The sequence below is a fragment of the Pleurodeles waltl genome, chromosome 9 (genome assembly GCF_031143425.1).
Source record: "Pleurodeles waltl isolate 20211129_DDA chromosome 9, aPleWal1.hap1.20221129, whole genome shotgun sequence".
Classification (NCBI taxonomy): domain Eukaryota; kingdom Metazoa; phylum Chordata; class Amphibia; order Caudata; family Salamandridae; genus Pleurodeles; species Pleurodeles waltl.
This window is the reverse complement of record NC_090448.1, coordinates 369,506,963-369,524,494: the sequence shown is the minus strand read 5'-3', so window position 1 is coordinate 369,524,494 and position 17,532 is coordinate 369,506,963. Positions and strand designations below refer to the sequence as shown.

The 17,532-nt window shown below is 42.6% G+C and overlaps 1 protein-coding gene across 4 annotated transcripts in view; it reads left to right on the top strand.

The window, feature by feature from the left end:
* LOC138259312 (cytochrome P450 2B4-like) overlaps window positions 1-17,532 on the top strand; it is a 617,647-nt gene that overhangs the window by 354,292 nt on the left and 245,823 nt on the right. For all 4 annotated transcript variants that reach the window (XM_069206939.1, XM_069206936.1, XM_069206938.1 and 1 more), the window contains one exon: window positions 2,347-2,523. In XM_069206939.1, coding sequence (XP_069063040.1) covers window positions 2,347-2,523 — 177 coding nt within the window. The remainder of the gene's footprint in view (window positions 1-2,346; window positions 2,524-17,532) is intronic.

Genomic DNA, 17,532 nt, shown 5'->3' with positions numbered 1-17,532 from the left:
AGAAGGACAAGACAAAACCGCCATCTTGGTGCTGGTGGTGATAGCAACAAGTACATAATGAAAACAAAAATAGGACAAAAGGAAGAACAGCCATATTGGCTTTTATACTGCATATAAACACAATGCATGAATTATGCTCTTGCATAAAGACTGGGTTTTTGCATTTTTGTCACCTGTAGAGCGTGTACTGTCCTGATGTTGACAGTAGGGATGACAGCACTTTTGTTTGTAGGTCACTAAGTCAATCCTACAAGTCGCAACTGTTGGCCCAGCCCTCCTGGCTCACAAGCAGTACCTCACCAAAACCCAAAACAGTAAAAGGTAATTTATGTCAGCCTTTAACCATAGACTCAAGAGTGCGACATCTCAGGGAGGTCGTGGTTAAATGGAGAAGTCCCTTTTCTCACATGAGCAACATGTCTCAGTCATACACAGGCAATGAAAGAGATGCAGTAAAGTTTTCAACAGGTTTTACTAACAAGACTGCAATGTACTGTAAATTGCATGGGCTGCAATGATGAGGATAATGAACAATGCAAGAAACAGAATGGTAAAAACGAGAGTTATGAATACAAAGACCCCCACCATCTTGCAATAACATTTAATATGAAATAGATGTGAAATAGGCTTTAATACCCTAGCATGATGAACCTAATCTCTAACCTAAAAAGAGCGAGGTGTGTTGAACATAATCTGCCAGTGCCATGTCCATGAGAAAAGCCCTCCAACCCTTTTTACCTTGGAATGAGGTCTCTAGCTCAGACTCCGTGGTGACACGAGGACTGGGTCTGCATCAAAGCGACGTGTAGCATAGATAGCGTTGATGGCAACTGAGAGGAATCCCTCTGATTATCTTGTCTGTGTGAGATGTATTTATACAGATCTTTTAGGACCCTTGATGCAGGTATGTTCCCAAACAATAGATAAGAAGGCGTGCTTGGGGTGGCAATTATATAAACAATTCCCTGAAAAGATACATTATGTTACTGTCACACGAAAGTGGGAAAGTACATAATGTGACAACCTGTGTATCTCAATTATCTTTGACGCTGATAGTGACGCCTTTGCAGAATGGCACTGATAACGTGAAATTAAAACACCTTCCAAACTATAAACATGGCAGCCATCTTGGAACAACTAATTAAATAAATTTGCTAAAACAGAGCAAGTTAAGTAGGTTAAAAGTGACTAGGTGACGGGAAACAGGCGTACAAGCCAGAAGGTTAAGCTAACTCCTGATTCCCACTGAAGCTAAATAGGCTCCTCTAAACCAGCAGTAACAGCTTAGAAGTTGAGGGAAGAGGATCAGAAAAAGAATCAGCCTCTCAAATGTGATACTCAGTTCTTTTGGACATGTATTAGGATGCCAGGCATAGCATCTTTGTCTTGAAGTCATGGCATCTTTTCCATGGCTTTATAATGACATTAAAAGGTTCATAAACACTCCCTCTTAATTTGGAAGACAACCCACTGTCCTCAATGTTCTTCTATAGTGCCTGGTCCCATCCCTATCAGTTATCCCATGAATCTCAGTGGTGGTACTTGGTAGAGAAGGAGACCTACTTCAGTAACCATCAGACTAGCTTCTGAACCTCTTACTCAAAGTATCTTAAGAGAAGAGGCTGGAGAGTGGAAACATGATGCTAGCAGGAAGACTGCAGAGTGCTATACAGATTCAAAGGAATAGATGCAGTCAGTGTGTGAATGGAGGAGCAGAGAGTGGATTGTTATTGCATAGTGATGTAGGGTTCTTTATAGGAGTATGTTTCATCTATTTGATCTTGGAGGTTTTGGGCAGTCCGTACAGTGGAGGGGCATATTGAAAAGAAACTTAAGAAATGCCTTTTGTTTGGATAGTAGACATTTTTTTTAACATCATGCAGGAATAGCTCACTATAGTAAAGACTACGATAAAAAAGGTGACAAAGTAATACTGTACAATGGTACTGTATGTTTGATTCCCACTCCGATACACTGAAATTAACATCTAACCATGTTTACTCAGTGACGTAAACATAGGGCTGTTTTGGTAAATAATTATGAAGGTGTTCAAGTGAGACAAAGTACTAAAGATCCTATGGATACATTATATTGTGCTATTGTCATCCTTAGTGACACCGAAGAATTGCATCTCTCATGCAGTAATATGGTGGGATTCCATATAATACTTGACTATATTTTGTTTTATTCTACATATGCTATTCTTAATTTCCCCCTCAGAGTCTCTTTTTCTCACTGTTTCACTTTCTTTGCTCTTCTTCCTCTCTTCCCACATTACCCTTTCCTATCTCTCTTCTATTTTCTGACTTTGCGATTCATTAAAACTCTCACTTTTGTTCCTTACAGCTATATAATGCGATACCATTAATCATGAACTACCTGCCGGGACCTCATCATAGGATTTTGGAAGCATCCCGGAGCTTGAAAACCTTTATTCAAGAACAAATTGAATCACATCAGCAGACCTTAAACTCAGAGTCTCCTCAGGACTTCATAGACTGTTTCCTGATGAAGGCAAACAAGGTAACCGAAAATATTTGGCACCTGTCAACAGTCTCTGGAGGACAGCAGGGTAGGCAACATGGTGTGGCTCTTTTACACTAAAGACTAAGTACATGGAAATAGTGACATAAGCCTGAATGTGACCACCTATAATCCATCCTCAGTGCTACCTGACTAATGTCCATTTAAACAAGTCTGAGAGACTGACTTGCTTTTCAATCCAGTTCGGACTCTCAACCATTTTCACTTTTATCTTGAGTGCCTTCAGTTTGAAGGTTATCATCCACAACAAAACTGGGGCTGGAATTGAGGGAGAAGCTGTTATAGTGGTACCTTTGGTACAGGTGTCATGTGGAAGCAGTTGGGATAGAGGCTGTTGCTGTAGAAGAGAGATCTGCTGGAGGCTTTAATTGATCTAATTGAACAGAAGGATTGGGTGCCTCTAAACGTTCACTCATCCCCTGGCTATCATTTTAAAGATATAGGGCCAGATGTAGCAAGCATTTTGCTCGCTGTTTGCGACGTGCAAAAAGCACATTGCAATGCACATACCTTGTTTTGCGATTCGGTAACCTGTTTACCGAATCGCAAAACGGGTTTACGAGTCGCAATTAGGAAGAGGTGTTCCCTTCCTAATTTCGAGTCGCAGTGTAATGCAGGATTGGTTCGTGACCGCGAACGGGTCGCAAACCAATCTCATTTTGCACACTTTTGAAATGGGTGGTAACCCATTTGCAAAAGTGAAGGGGTCCCTATGGGACCCCTTCCCTGTTGATAATGTCACTGCAAACATTTTTTCAGAGCAGGCAGTGGTCCTATGGACCACTGCCTGCTCTGAAAAAATTAAACAAAAACGTTTCATTTTTCGTTTTTGTAATGCATCTCGTTTTTTTTAAGGAAAAACAGGCTGCATTACAAAAAAATAAAAACTGCTTTATTAAAAGGCAGTCACAGACATGGTGGTCTGCTGTCCGCAGCAGGCCACCATCCCTGTGATGGCCGCCATTCGCAAGGGGGTCGCAAATTGCGACCCACCTCATGATTATTGAGGTGGGCATTTGGGACCCCCCTTGCCAGTCGCAGATGGTGTCAGGAACACCATCCAACAGTAAGAATTGAGAGTCTCAAATTGCGAGTCGCTCTGACTCGCAGCTTGCGGGTCGCAATTCTAAATGTTGCTACATCTGGCCCGTACTCCTTTCTGAAAGTTTTTGTTATTCTTTCCTGCTCCATTCTCTCCTCATGTGGAGAGGGAGCTGTGCTGTTATTGCCATTAGTAGGGAGTGTGCCCTCCATTGGTCATAAAGCAGTTTCATCAAACCTGCCCAGTGTAATTCCAGGTTTATCATATCGACCTCTCCCTTTACCAGTTCCAGGTCGACAGGTTTCCATTTTGTGTGTCTCAAGGGGTGTGGTGATAGATTAAAATTTTACACTTACTCTGGCCTCTTCAGCTTCGCTCACAGGTTGCAATCAATAGGTGTGTCCTACATCTTTCTTTACGTTTGTGTGGGCCATAGACAAATAGAGTAGCCAAAACTTAGGGCCATATGCACAAAACCTTTCTGCTATCGTAAATGTTCCTATTCGCCGAATTGTCCCGTTTGCAAACTCGAAAAGGTATTCTGGTATGTATGAATCCCAAATTGCGAATTGCAGTTTGGAATTGTGAATACATACCGATTTGGTGTTTGGAACAGGCGTGTTTAGGGTGTACCTTCTAACTACTGAATCTCAGTGGTATGTAATAATGTTTTACGACCAAATTACAGTTGCAAAACATTCGTCTTTTACTGACTACTAAAAGGTATTGGTAACCGTTTGCAAATGGAAAGGGGTCCCAAAGAGACCCATTCCTCTTTGAGAATGCAAACAAAAATATTTGTCAAGAGCAGATAGTGGTGCCACGGATCAGTGTCTACTCTTAAAAAATGAAACATAAAACTTTAATTTTCTCTTTTTAAACTCATCCCATTTTCCTGTAATGAAAATGGCTGCACTTTAAAAAAAATGCTTTATTAAAATGCAATCACAGATTTGGTGGTCTGCTGACTCAAGCAAGCCACCATCCTTTTGATTACCTAATGCAACATAACTCATTAATATTCACAAGATAGATCGATTTGCGACCCACTGAGAATGGTTATTTATTATTTGTACGTTTTGCTACATTAGAAGTTGTGATTTCCTAATCATGATTTGGTAATAATCACAATTAGAAAATCTCAATTCCTACTTTTCATACATATGGCCCATAGAGTCTTAAATCTTCAATCCGCCAAACTTCTGCGCTCAACCATTAACTTGCTGCTCATTAGCAACCACTGCTCTTATAGGCTGGTGGCAAAATTTGGTTTACAGTAAAAAAAATTATTTGTTTTATTATACAATAGTTTACTGCTTATCATCAGTGGATGTTAGTAGTTGGGGATAGCACACTACAGAATGAGACAGCATGATATAACGAGACAGCATGACACACAAGAGAAACACAAGAACGTAAAGAAAGCAAGAGATTCACCACACAGGAAGGCTACTTCATCTTCTAAGACAAAGCCTGGGAAACTGCCTCTATATACAAGGAAATGAGGACCCACATACTAAAATTTGAGGCTTTTTCAATACCACTACCCTTGAAATGGGAGCCTTAGTAAAGATTAACTGCAGGGCTCCTTCATAATTTTCTCTGAACACTTATTGCTTCAACAATTGTTGGATGACAAGCATTAACAATGTGTAGAAAATTTAACAGGGCATAAAATATTGAACCTGAAATTTGATTTACAGATTGCAAACCCACTAAGGTGTGTCAACAAATTTTTGATGGAAGGAGGGCATAGTGCACCCATAAATTTTGCCCATATGTCAAGGCTGACATCTAAACAGAATCTGGGTTCTCTACCTATTGGTGGTGCCAAACTAGGGTGTGGTAATGGACTAGGAGGAAGGACGGGAGGCAGGGAAAGGACAGGGCAGTAAAGGAGAAGAGGAATAGTAGAGGAGTGGAGGGGAGAGGGGTAGAATACTTGGGTAAAAAATTGAATTTAGGAGCAGTAAGTGTTGCACTAAGAAGAAAAACAATAGTTAAAATTGTGTTGTGGAATTTAAATGGCATTAGGAATGGTGGGGAAAAAGCCTACTTTTTTGTGAGGCGTAGGGCCTAATTATGACTTTGGTGGACTTCAAAGAAGATCTCCGAAGCCGCTGCAGCCAGTATACCTCCAGAGCTGGTAGCATGCTGGCCAAGTGGAACAAATGTTGTGGTGTGTCGGGTGTGACAGCACCCGTTGCGCATTTCACTGCCCATAATTCGGGCTGTGAAATGCGCAACGGGGCTGTCCATGGGGGGCCCGCACTGCCCATGCAAAGCCGGTCAGACCTCCATGCAAAGGCTGGCGGAAAGGGGACTCGTAATCACCCATGGCGATTTGCGCCCACCGAGATCAATAGGCTGTTGACAGGCGGCAACCTGGTGGTGCCGGCGCTCGGAACGTGGCCCATCTGCCACGGTCATAATGGGCAGTCGGACCGCCCTGTCTGCGGCGGTCCGACCGTCATCACGAGTGTGGCGGTCCTGAGACCGCCACCCTTGTGATGAGCATCTTAGCGTCTGAAGCCGGATCTAGTAACCTTGTAAGAAACACATCTTACCACATCCAAAGCTATGATCAATATGCTATCTATAACTAACCAAGGACTCAATATACCAAGAATATATGATTTATCTAGTGCCACATATATTTCAGGACAAATGGGGGTCTCCATAGTAATATTTAACAAAGCACCTAAAATGCTAAATAGTAAAGCAGACCGTTCTGGCAGATAGGTGTTAGCGAATCTAGCTAATATTATTAACCAACATCAGTCTATTAAGTTTCATGCACCCAGTTATGAGAACCTCCATTCTTTTGCTCAACGTATGCTGGGACTGAGAAGCTGCTACATTCCCATTATTATCATTGGAGACATTTAATTGTATACTAATTCCTGCAATGTATATTACCAATGGTGCTTTTACAGGGCTTGTGAAAAAACACTAGAGCTAGCAGTATTATTATGGTATAAACATAGGATATACGGATGCTTGGAGAAACACGAATCCAAGTCCATAGGAGTACACTTTTTACTGAATGGCAATGCTCCTGGATAGGTATGTGCCTGATTAGCACACTGCTCATTGAAACACGCACAGTGGAAATTCAACATCTTCTGTATTCAGACTTGTTGGAAAATGGGTTATTGGTAAGGGCAGGTTAGTACCTACAATTAGCAATAGGCCACTATCCTCCACTTAGGTCTTAATAAATTAAGCCTAGCTCAACTCTTAGTAGCTTATCAATGAGTGACAATGCTTAACTTAGGAGACAAAGTGTAAAGCATTCCAGTAGCACAAAACAGTAATTAAACAAAACACAGGAAACATTTAAAAAATCTAAAACCAATTTATAAAAATAGGAAATGATTTTAGCTTTACAATGATACCAAATGAATAAAATCAGATAAAGGGAACCGGAGATATGAATTTTGAAAGAATGAATGCTTTTTAGTACTTGGAAATGAATAGTGCCAATCTGGTCGCACCTCGACCGGGGCAAAGTCAAAGTTTAAGGCTGACCGTGATGGAGCCCTGCTCAGCTACAGCCCGCCGGAGGCCTTGATCAAAAGTTTACCTTTGGACTTAGTCGTTTTCTTGAAGATTTCCTTCAGCGGGACCAAGTTGCCAGTGCAATCCGACCTCCTGGAACTCTTCCTCGGAAACGCATTGCAGGAGCCCTCGTTAGAGATTTTTATCTTCGGACTTAGTTGTTTTTCCGAGATGAAAATTCTTTGACCGGAGAAAACCTGAATCTTGATCTGACGTCCTTGGAGCCCTCTTCGGATACACTGCCTGGGGGGTCCCGGTAAACTTTCTACGTTTGGACTTAGTCACTTTTTCAAAGATTTTCTTCACTGGGACAAACCTGCAAGTCAGGCCGGGTCGCGGTTGAGGCAAGCCGTCTAGAGTTGCCGCAGTGGGTCGGTCCCTTTATGGAGCTTTTTCCAAAGAGTTCTCCAAACTTTTGGATCTTCTCCCAGATGTTCTTTTTAGGTTCTTTTGAGGTCCACAGCTTACCCTAAGGTTCCAGAAGGTCTGAGATGTCCTTGAGGGTGCGGACTACAACTCCCAGAATGCACCTGACTTAAACTCCAATTTGGCCACTTTACAGTGGTCAGCTGGTCAGTTTCTTCAGGAGTTGGTGCAGGGGACTCTGGTTAGCAATTTTTCACCTGTAGCAAACAGGGAGTCCCTCGTTGAACCAGTTGAAACCAGGCAATGTCCTTCTTGTGGTGAAGCCCAATTGTGCAGCTGGTGCAGTTCTCCACAGTGCAGTGTCCAGGTGTGGGTCAGGGGTCCAGCAGGGCAGTCCTTCTTCTCCTGTATTTCTTCCTTGTAGGGATATGAAATGTGGGTGCTGGTCTACCAGTTTTAATCTTGCTCCTGGGTGAAAAACAGAGGGGGTCCTGGTTCTCTAATCAGGTGCTGGGTCCTTCCCCCTGTGATGACCACTTCCTAGGAAGTATGGCAAAAATCAGTCCCAGAGAGCAACATTCTTCAAAAATCTATCATGGCTGAAACTGATTTTTGGAGGTTACATCTGGCTGCGCCTACCCAGTGGTGTGGCTAAATATCTTAAACACACCCCTCTCCTAATCTAATCAAGGGGGCACCTAATTGACTGGGTTTGCAGGATGTGAGGGAGGTGCTGGGTTGCTCCAAATGTTTTTCCCTGCCTTTGAAGACCAGTTTGGCAGCCCTCCCCCTTCCTGTTTGTCCATCTGCGCAAGGAAGTTCTCCTCCCCCAGGCACATCTCTTTGTGTTCGGCTCAGACCACTTCACACTCATCAAAGCAGCCTGGCCAGGTTGCCAGAGGCTGGCCAATCAGAACAGAGCACTACAGGGCTGAAGTTGGAAAACTTTTTAGGTTGAGTTTATTATTCTTTACCCTAACAAGTTATATCAGATCCAACAATTGTAAGATGTGGGATTTATTACAACAACTAATTTGATACCACACTTGAGGTATCTGACACTTGAGGGGGCTTTATAAATGAAAAGTAATTTAATATTAATCCTGGCTTCATGAATCTTATATGTGCGATATACCAATCGCTTGGAGCAAAAGTATGCATACAGCAAGGACTTACTCCCTGCTTTGCAACTACTTGTGGTAACATACAGATCTATCCATTATCTCCAGCTGCGTATGCCTTATACATGGAACCATACATTAGGAATTTGCGGAAGCGCATATCTATTAATCTCAGTATATCAACTGTATCTCATTTATTGGTCAATGCTAATAACGTATTGATTTTCTTGCACTACACTACCCTTACTTTAAATAATATTGAATAGGAGTCACATGGATTTGTCAAAATCTCTGGGTATAAAATAAGTTCCCATCAAATGAAGATATTCTTGCTAAAGGGGCTACCTGTACAGTTGCACAGATAGCAACAATGGACAGATATTTAGAAGTAACCATCGCACCAACACTGAATGTATGTTTTGCACGTAATTATGTATTTTTAATACTACAGATTAAGGCCTTATTGGTTAAAAGGATGCACCTCCAATTGTGCTAATTGGCCGAATCAATTTGATTACAATGAATATCCAGAAAACACTTCTTTATTATTTTTGCACTTTACAGCTAGATGTGGCAAATATATATTTTAGTCAACTGAATGCTGCATATCCATTTGGAAGGGAAAACTACACGCAGGTCTACTAACTATTTAAAACTTCCCATTATCAGAGGAGGCAGGGCCCTTTCAGACTGTCATTTATACTACTGTCTGAGCCTTGGGAATTATATTAACCTTTTATTAAGTAACTATTCAATCAACTGGTTTTGTAAAATATCCTTGAACAAAAGCCCAAGAAGCGAACCTGGCAAATTAACTAGTAGTAAATTCTTCAAGAAGATCAGATTAAAAACCAGTAGGAGCTTTAACAAGATTTGAATTGACATTAAAAGTGTTGCACCGCCGTGTGCGGCACAAACCGAACATTCGGCTCGGGACGCTGTCTGAAGACGCGCCGCGTCCCCAGCCTGCTGTGCACATTACGAGGCCCCAAATTGGGCATGGGGCCTCGTTCTTTCTTAGCTCTACGCACTTCCAGGCAGGTCTGACCTCCCCCACTCACCTGTTCTTCTTCTCTTCTTCTTTTCCTGTCCTTCATTGTGCCTTCCTTTATGTTTTTTCCCTTTTCCCAGTTTACCCCTCTCTTCCCAGCATGCCTTTGTTCCCTACTCTGTATGGTTCCTTGTCCATTATGTTCTATGTGTTTTTCCCTATCTAAGATGGTGTCCTTGTACTTCCTGTTGGTCGCTTCCTGTTTGTTGGTATTTAAGGGCTGTGATTCTTTCTCTCCTTGCACTGCAACACTTTCTGTTTGGATGGTGTCTTCGCTCCTGCTTCCTCGTATTCGATACTGGCTAACGTCTGTTCCAGTGTTTTTCCCGTACTTTTGCTTTTGTATTTACCTATCAATTTGCTCTATTTTAAGGAACCTTTCCTTTTTGGAGGTTTTTTCCCCTTTCTGGGTTTTTTTCCCTCTGGCAGTACTTCTGAAGGAAATGGCCTGCTCTTGGCGTTTCCATTGCCTGCAGTACTGTGGCTACCAGAAAGAGTCGCTCCCTACCTGGGCGAAGGCCGAACATTCAGGAACAAGATCCTCGCCACAAGTCGTGACAAAAAGATCCTTACAGAAGATCTTAATGCTTACACAATATAACGCAATGATCCGAACTTCCCAAAATTACTTAATCTTTATTTTTTGCAACTTGGTACCCAGTTCGGGAGTTGTTTTCTGGGAGATCTTTTTGATAATAATGAGCTCAAGTCCTTCTCAAATGTACAAGCTGAATTATCTTGACATCGTAATTACTTTTTTAAAAGTATCTACAATTAGAGCGTCCTGCCTCAAAATGATGTTAAGATAATATCTTCACTGGCCCAACACGATTTTACAACGATGACCTTTCGCTCGGATAATTTTTCTATCTCAGTAAGATGCTCTTGCCTGGTGCAATAACAAATGGATAACTTGAGCAGTGGGCAAACAGATGTTTAGTGTCATTAAGAGCTGTAACTAGGAGCCAGGAGCTTACCCGTAACATTAATAGTTTTGGTAAGATCATAAATACAACAAGATTTTGAGCTCAAGTGTTTCGTAATAGTGTTTTTTATGTTACTCCCTCTAAACGTAGAATATGGTATACAACACCTAGGGCCCGGTTTAGATCTTGACGATAGCCGGGCCACCTCCACTCTTTTGATGGGAAATCCGTCCTCCCGCCCGATTTAGTTGTTGGCAGTCCCACTGACTATAATGTGCCCGAGTCACACTGACTCTGCCAAGGATTCTCATCCCCTGTGACGGCACTATTATAAATAGTGGCTGGCGGTGGGACTCCAGCCACTCTTACCGCTGGGCATATTTGGATGTGTATTACTGCCAAGCCAACTGTGGTGGTCCAACTTCCACTTCTGAGTTGGTGGGGAAATCACACGAAAACTCACCTTTTTCCATGTTCCACTTCCATATTCGATTGGACACGACTGGTCAACACCTTCTGTTGCTGCTGCCAGTGGACCATGGAGAAAGTGCAACCCAACCGTCGCTAGACACGAAGGTAGGAAACCTGCATTGGCTGTGTAAGTTGTGGGGTAACTTCACATGAGCTTGGGACCACTGCTGTCATATACATGACACAGTAATTTTTTTAGAATTACAGTGACATGCATATGTCGAGAACATAAGTGTGTCAGGCACAGATGGGGGCACACTGGTACTCAATACATATCACACACATACACAAGTATCATTACGGTGCTAGTATTCATTGCCAAATGAATGCTGGCACCACAAAGACGTCACAATCGCATTTGTCAACTATGTCCATGTGTGCAGATTGAAAGGGGACCTGTACCTGTAATGTTATGCTACCTGTTGTGTATGTGAGTCAGTACGTATATGTGTGTGTGCGATTGGATTAGTTGGTGGAGGTAGGTGTAGTGGGTGATGTGCTTGTGTCCAATTGTGTGGCACTTGCATGTGTGTCTACGTTTGTTGTGTATATGTGGTTGTGTGTTGTGTTGCTGTGTGTGACTTTCAGGAGAGTGTGGTTATTGAGTGCTGGTCGTTGATGTGATGTGTGTTGTGAAATTGTGAGAGTGTATTTACATAGATGAGTGTGTAGTTTTTTTTGGTTGTCGTGGTGGTGTCGTGTGTGGGTGTAGGGTTGATAGTGAGTGTATGTTGTGTTATGGATGTATGGCAACCTGTGTGTATGTGTTGTGCTGTGGTAGAATGGCAATGGATAATAGTATGTACGTGATCTGTTATGTAGTGTGTAGTGCGGGGGGCCAGATGGTACAGTGTGTGTGTGACGTACGTTTATTCACTGCCCATGTCTTATATCCATTGGGTCCTGCAATGTCCTCCTTCCGTAAGCACTCTGCCACTAGCACACCGCCTGTAGAATTGTAACATATAAATATGGTCAGCGGGAACCCGCTAGCCTGATGGCTGGGAAGAGCACTCCGACATGGAAGTCGGCGGCAGTTGACGGCTCAGCCGCAGTACAGATAAATATGGCAGGCTTACTACCGTTGACTTGATGGAGTACACAGGCCGCCTTGCTGCAGGAACTTGGAAGTAATACAGTCAAGATCTAGATCAAGCCCCTAATTGTTGTATAAAATGCTGATTGGAGGCCTCAGACAATATACTTATCTTTGTTTACTTTTACCCACCACACCTCCCCCACCCCTGAAATTATAATGTTTGGCACAAAGAGAGAAGATTGGGGTTTCAATACAATAACCAGTGCTAGGCTGTTAATCGTTAGGAAGTGGAAATCAGAAATTGCACCTACTTGTGAGGAGTGGTGGAGGAGGGATGTTGTACAGGTGTATGAACATGAGCATTGGAAAGCTAAAGTATGAGGCAAAATATGAGGCTCAGCTGTTAAGTTCCTATGAACTTTGGGAAAAATGTGTCAATATTTAATGAAATGAGTGATTACTTGGATTACTTGGATTTCTGTACAGGTGTAAGAAATGGAAAATCAGGTACCCAAAATACAAGGCCAATGAATGTGGGGCAAAATGCGTTGTCATTTAATGCAGTAAATGATTACTTGAAAACACATTTCTCAGTTTTTTTTCTAGCTCTTTTTAAGCTTTTGTACTATGACATAATTTCCATTGCTGTGTTGTATGCTCCCATAACAATGAAAATTACATGTCGAGATTTGTAGCCACTTATATGCTGTCTAGGAGTCCTCGCTGCAATGCAACGATAGGGATGGTTCCTTAAAGATTTCTCATCCATATTCTGTGCTTTGATTTGTTTCTCAGAATCAGATTGCTTTTTAATCTATAAACCTTCCCTCTCAAAGGTTGAGTAAAACACAACTTTAAAATTGCAATTAAAATGCCCTTTATCACATTTTTAGAAATTTGTCATCAATCTAGGTACACAAACTATTTATTAAAGCTGTTTGAATAATACATGGTCATTTAAATCAGTACCACAGTAAGGGTAACATATACCAGTCTAGGGGACATATTCTTGTATGGCGATATATATATATTTCTTTCTGTAACAAACAGGTCCCAGGCTAATACTATTGCCAAATTCAACAACCTGAAGCTTCGTTTAACATTTATTATCATCAGGGATTTTGTCCAGGTAGGCATATCAAAAGATTGTGTTCTAATCAGGGGTGGCTCCTCCGTTAGGGCGGAGGAGTGTTGTCCCCCCCGCCAGTAGCAGAAGCTGCAAACTTTCAGAACGAAAGGATAATAAACTTTGTTTATTATCCTTTCATTCTGAAAGGGGTGGGGCAATGGTGGTGATGAGCAACGTGCATTGTCAGTCTCATGGATGTGGGCTCCTTCAGCACTACTGCCTTTTGTTGTGTTTGTTGCAGGATAGGAATGCCTACCAAATAACCCCCAATGCATTCAGTGTGCATCACAGGGAGAGCCGTGCATAGTTCCACATATTATCTTATGAATCCATCATAAATGTTGGCTTTGGTATTATCCATCTTTTCTGTCTAGGCATATATAGCACATAGGTTCAGCCTAGCAGTTTCTCTTTTCTAAACTTAGGCCAATAACCGTCCCACTCCCTCCCCCTTTATTATGTTGCTAAGCTATATCTTTCATGTAGTGTTTACGCTGAGCCTTTCAATTAGAACATCATATTTCGTTTTTGATTATGTTAGATTATTTACACTGTGGTGCTCATTAAGAACTCCAAGTCTCAAATGTTATTCTTTGCAGACAATATTTCCCTTTTTAAATTTATTTTCAGGTCAAGGGTAGTCTCTATTCATACACACCTTAATTGCTGTTTTGAATGTAGTGGTGGCATTATTAGCTGTGGCTTCATTCTCTCATAATTAATTGTCTCTGTGGTCCCCTTTTGTACAACAGAATGGTGTCTTGCAGCAGCTTCATCAGTAATTGTGAAGGAGATATCACTGGGAGGGCCTTAACCCAATTTACAGACACTAGAAGGGGGGTAAGGCCTGACTCTGTGCATCCCAAATACTCCAATTTAGTGACCTCCAGCCCTATTCCTGCCCCACCCAGAAACATACCTAGCCTGGTGTGTACATTGAGGATAGGTAAGAAAAAGTAGTACACACATTGTACAGGATGTGTGTCCCTCCATATGTCAGATACCACAGCTGGATCCAGATTCTAAATTTGAGTGCCAAACATTGAGACCTGTGTAAAGGTGGAGTAGACCTATCTTTATCACAGTCCAGAACTGAGTTGTTATCTCTAACCACACGCTAAGAGTATCACAGTTTTTCTCAGTAGAGCAGGTGTCAAATTCCCCAAGAACTGCATCTGGTTAATGTTAGGGGTCTAAATGCTTTCCAAAATTAAGGGTTCACCCTCCAAGGCTCCCTCCGCTAACATTTACTGCCCTTCACTTTCAATGTGGATATCTTTTAATCCATATGGTACATTAGATGGAATCCATGTTATGGTGTCCCCTGAGAAGTCAGAATACTTGGTGCCAGGGAGCTGGCCTCACCAACTCCTTTGCAGTTTACACAATTCATTTCCCTCTAAGTGGGTTTCCTCTAGGCAAGCAATGTGTATTGCCCTGAGCTCCAAGAGGTATAGACCCTGTATCTCATAGTTGGAGTGCCTAATTATCTAGTATTACAAGTAATGCAATTGGATGTGTTAGACATATATGTAATGGATGGGGCAACTTTCACCCAGCATGACATTTATCATTGCCCTGGGAACTGTTTGCATGTCATCATCAGTACAGTATTTTGCCCATTGATAAAAATATGTGTCAGGCCTTAACCACATGTCTGGATAACTCACATCTGCCTCACATTGGGCCTTCTCTTGAGTCCTACAGCACTACTTGGTGGTCTGTTTGTAACTAATCTCCCCTAATAATAATCTCCCCTACGATAATAAAAGGTATTAGGCTAACTTCAACTGTAAACAAAAACTTGAATTTGTCAATTGGACTGTTGGAATCATGCCTTGACATGCCGTGACATTATAGGGGGTGTTGAATTCACTGGCTACCACCATGTACTCTTTCCATCCCTTACAATTTGTCAGGTGCTGCCCAGTCCTCTCACCACTCCAAACCAGAAATCCTTCAGGCAGGTGTTTAGTGTGCAGATACATAAGTCATTCCATTCTTCCACTGTCATGGTGGTTATCCACCATCCTGTAGATCCTTCCTTCCCAAACATCTGAGTCTCCTCTCCCTCTTTCATTTCCGGGACAATGCTGGATGGCACATCTCAGAAGCTCTGATGCTGTGAAATATTGTCCACAACCTGAGCTCTCTCCCCTGCTGCTTCTTCGTTAATAGGTTTACTTGTTACATGGGCATTTTGCTTCTTCTGTTTTGACATACTTACTTTCCGGTTTTGGTATTCTATGTCACCTACAAGTACCCCTATCGCCTTTACCCAGTTCCAGACCTTCTCAGGCATGGTGAACAAATGTGTAGTTTTGTCTTTCACTAGCCATAGTTTGGCCAGGAGCATCAGTGCATTTTAAAACCCCAACAGTTGCAATTTCCTCTTTATGGCCAAAAAAGGAGCTTCTCTGCTTTTGCATGTCAGAGGTGTAATCCAGGAATATGTATATCTCATTTCCATCTATCTTCCATGGGCCAGGTCACTGGACAAGCTGTAAAATCCAATAATTGTGCCCAATTCATGAAGGTCCTCCCCACTCGTGGTGGAGGTCCACACTCAGGGTGGGACCTCCGGATTGCAGTTAGTCATTGCAGAGGTCCTACATCAAGTTCAGGGCCCCCACCACAAGTGCGAGGCCTGCTCCATGAGTGCTGAGTCCATCTGTGATTCAGGCCCAATGTCTCTAAAAGTAATTAGATGCACTAGTGTGGCCCTCAGGAGGCCCCTGGGATAGGATTGCGCCATAACATCTGTCACATTTGCTCTATAGAATAGAGTTTGGTGGGGCCACCCTTGTATACATTTGTAACCAGTCACTCTTTCAGACACAGTTCTATGCTGGTTCCTTCAGTTCTTTCTGGCAGACATACTATATGGATGTTCTTTTGCCTTGACCTGCCTACAGTGCCTTGTACTCTTTTTTTGTAGGCACTGGACAACCTCATGTAACATATCTACCTATGTCTATAGTTTCACCATCCCTAGGCTGAATTCCGCCATCACATATTCATTCTTTGTAACTCTGTCCAACAGATTCCTGTGATTCCGTTGTAGTAGATCCACATTAATTTTCAGGGCATTTTTCTCAAGCATGCTCTTCACATCCAAGATTGCTTGCAAGATTTTTTTCAAATTTCTCTGAGTGCTCTTCTAGCATGGCTTCTATACTCTTCAGGGGTCCTAGTCTGTCCCCCATCTCAAACTTGAACTGACTGAGTTTTTTAAATTATGCATTTTTGCAATTTTTGGTCTTACCATCCGGTTTCAGCAATTGCAAATTCACCTGTTGATTATAAGAACTTGCCTTTGACATGGAAGCCACCCCCAATCCTGGAGATGCATTTGCAGCATTTTGGGGCACCTTTGTGAGTCTGATCAGTCAAACTGTTTCTGCAGGTGGGGGCCTTGCGTGAGAGGAATTCCCTATGTGCTGTCAGACTGCAACCTTGCAGGAGATTCAAAGCTCCCCTTTTAGGGGTAATCATCAGCTGAAGTTTCAGTACAAATATTGGGGGTCATTACAACATTGGCGGTAAATGCCACTTACCGCCGTGCAGAAGACTGCCAACACACCGCCGCGGCAGCGGTATTCTGACACAGCTATTACGACCCACAGCTTGGAATCTGCCAAAATCCAGACACCCACACAAGTCCGCCACACCAAAGGTCAGTGATAAACTGGCAATAACAAAACCTCCACCGTCACGCCAACAGGAATACGCCCACACTATCACGACCGACGAATCCACGCGGCGGTCTTTCAACCGTGGTATTCTATTGGCGGTACACAACGCTGCGCTCAAAATACACACACATTTACAAAACACAACCACATTGGACAATTCCAAATACACACACCTGATACACATACACACACCACACACTCACACCACTATAAAACACACACCCGCATCACCCACAAACCCTTACGACCAGAAATTTAGACGAAGGCCAGAGATACTGCACAGCAAAGACAACCCAACCATACAGAGGCACACAACACCATTACTCATACACATCCACGCACAAAACACCACACACCCCTAAACATCACTCCACACATCACAACACACACCACCTCACACATCACCCACACCACCCCATGGCACCGCAAAGACACCCCAGGATTTCTGAGGAGGAGCTTAGGGTCATGGTTGAGGAAATCATCCGGGTAGAGCCACAGCTGTTCGGATCACAGGTGCAGCACACCACCATAGCTAGGAAGATGGAGCTATGGCGCAGAATCGTGGACAGAGTCAACGCAATGGGACA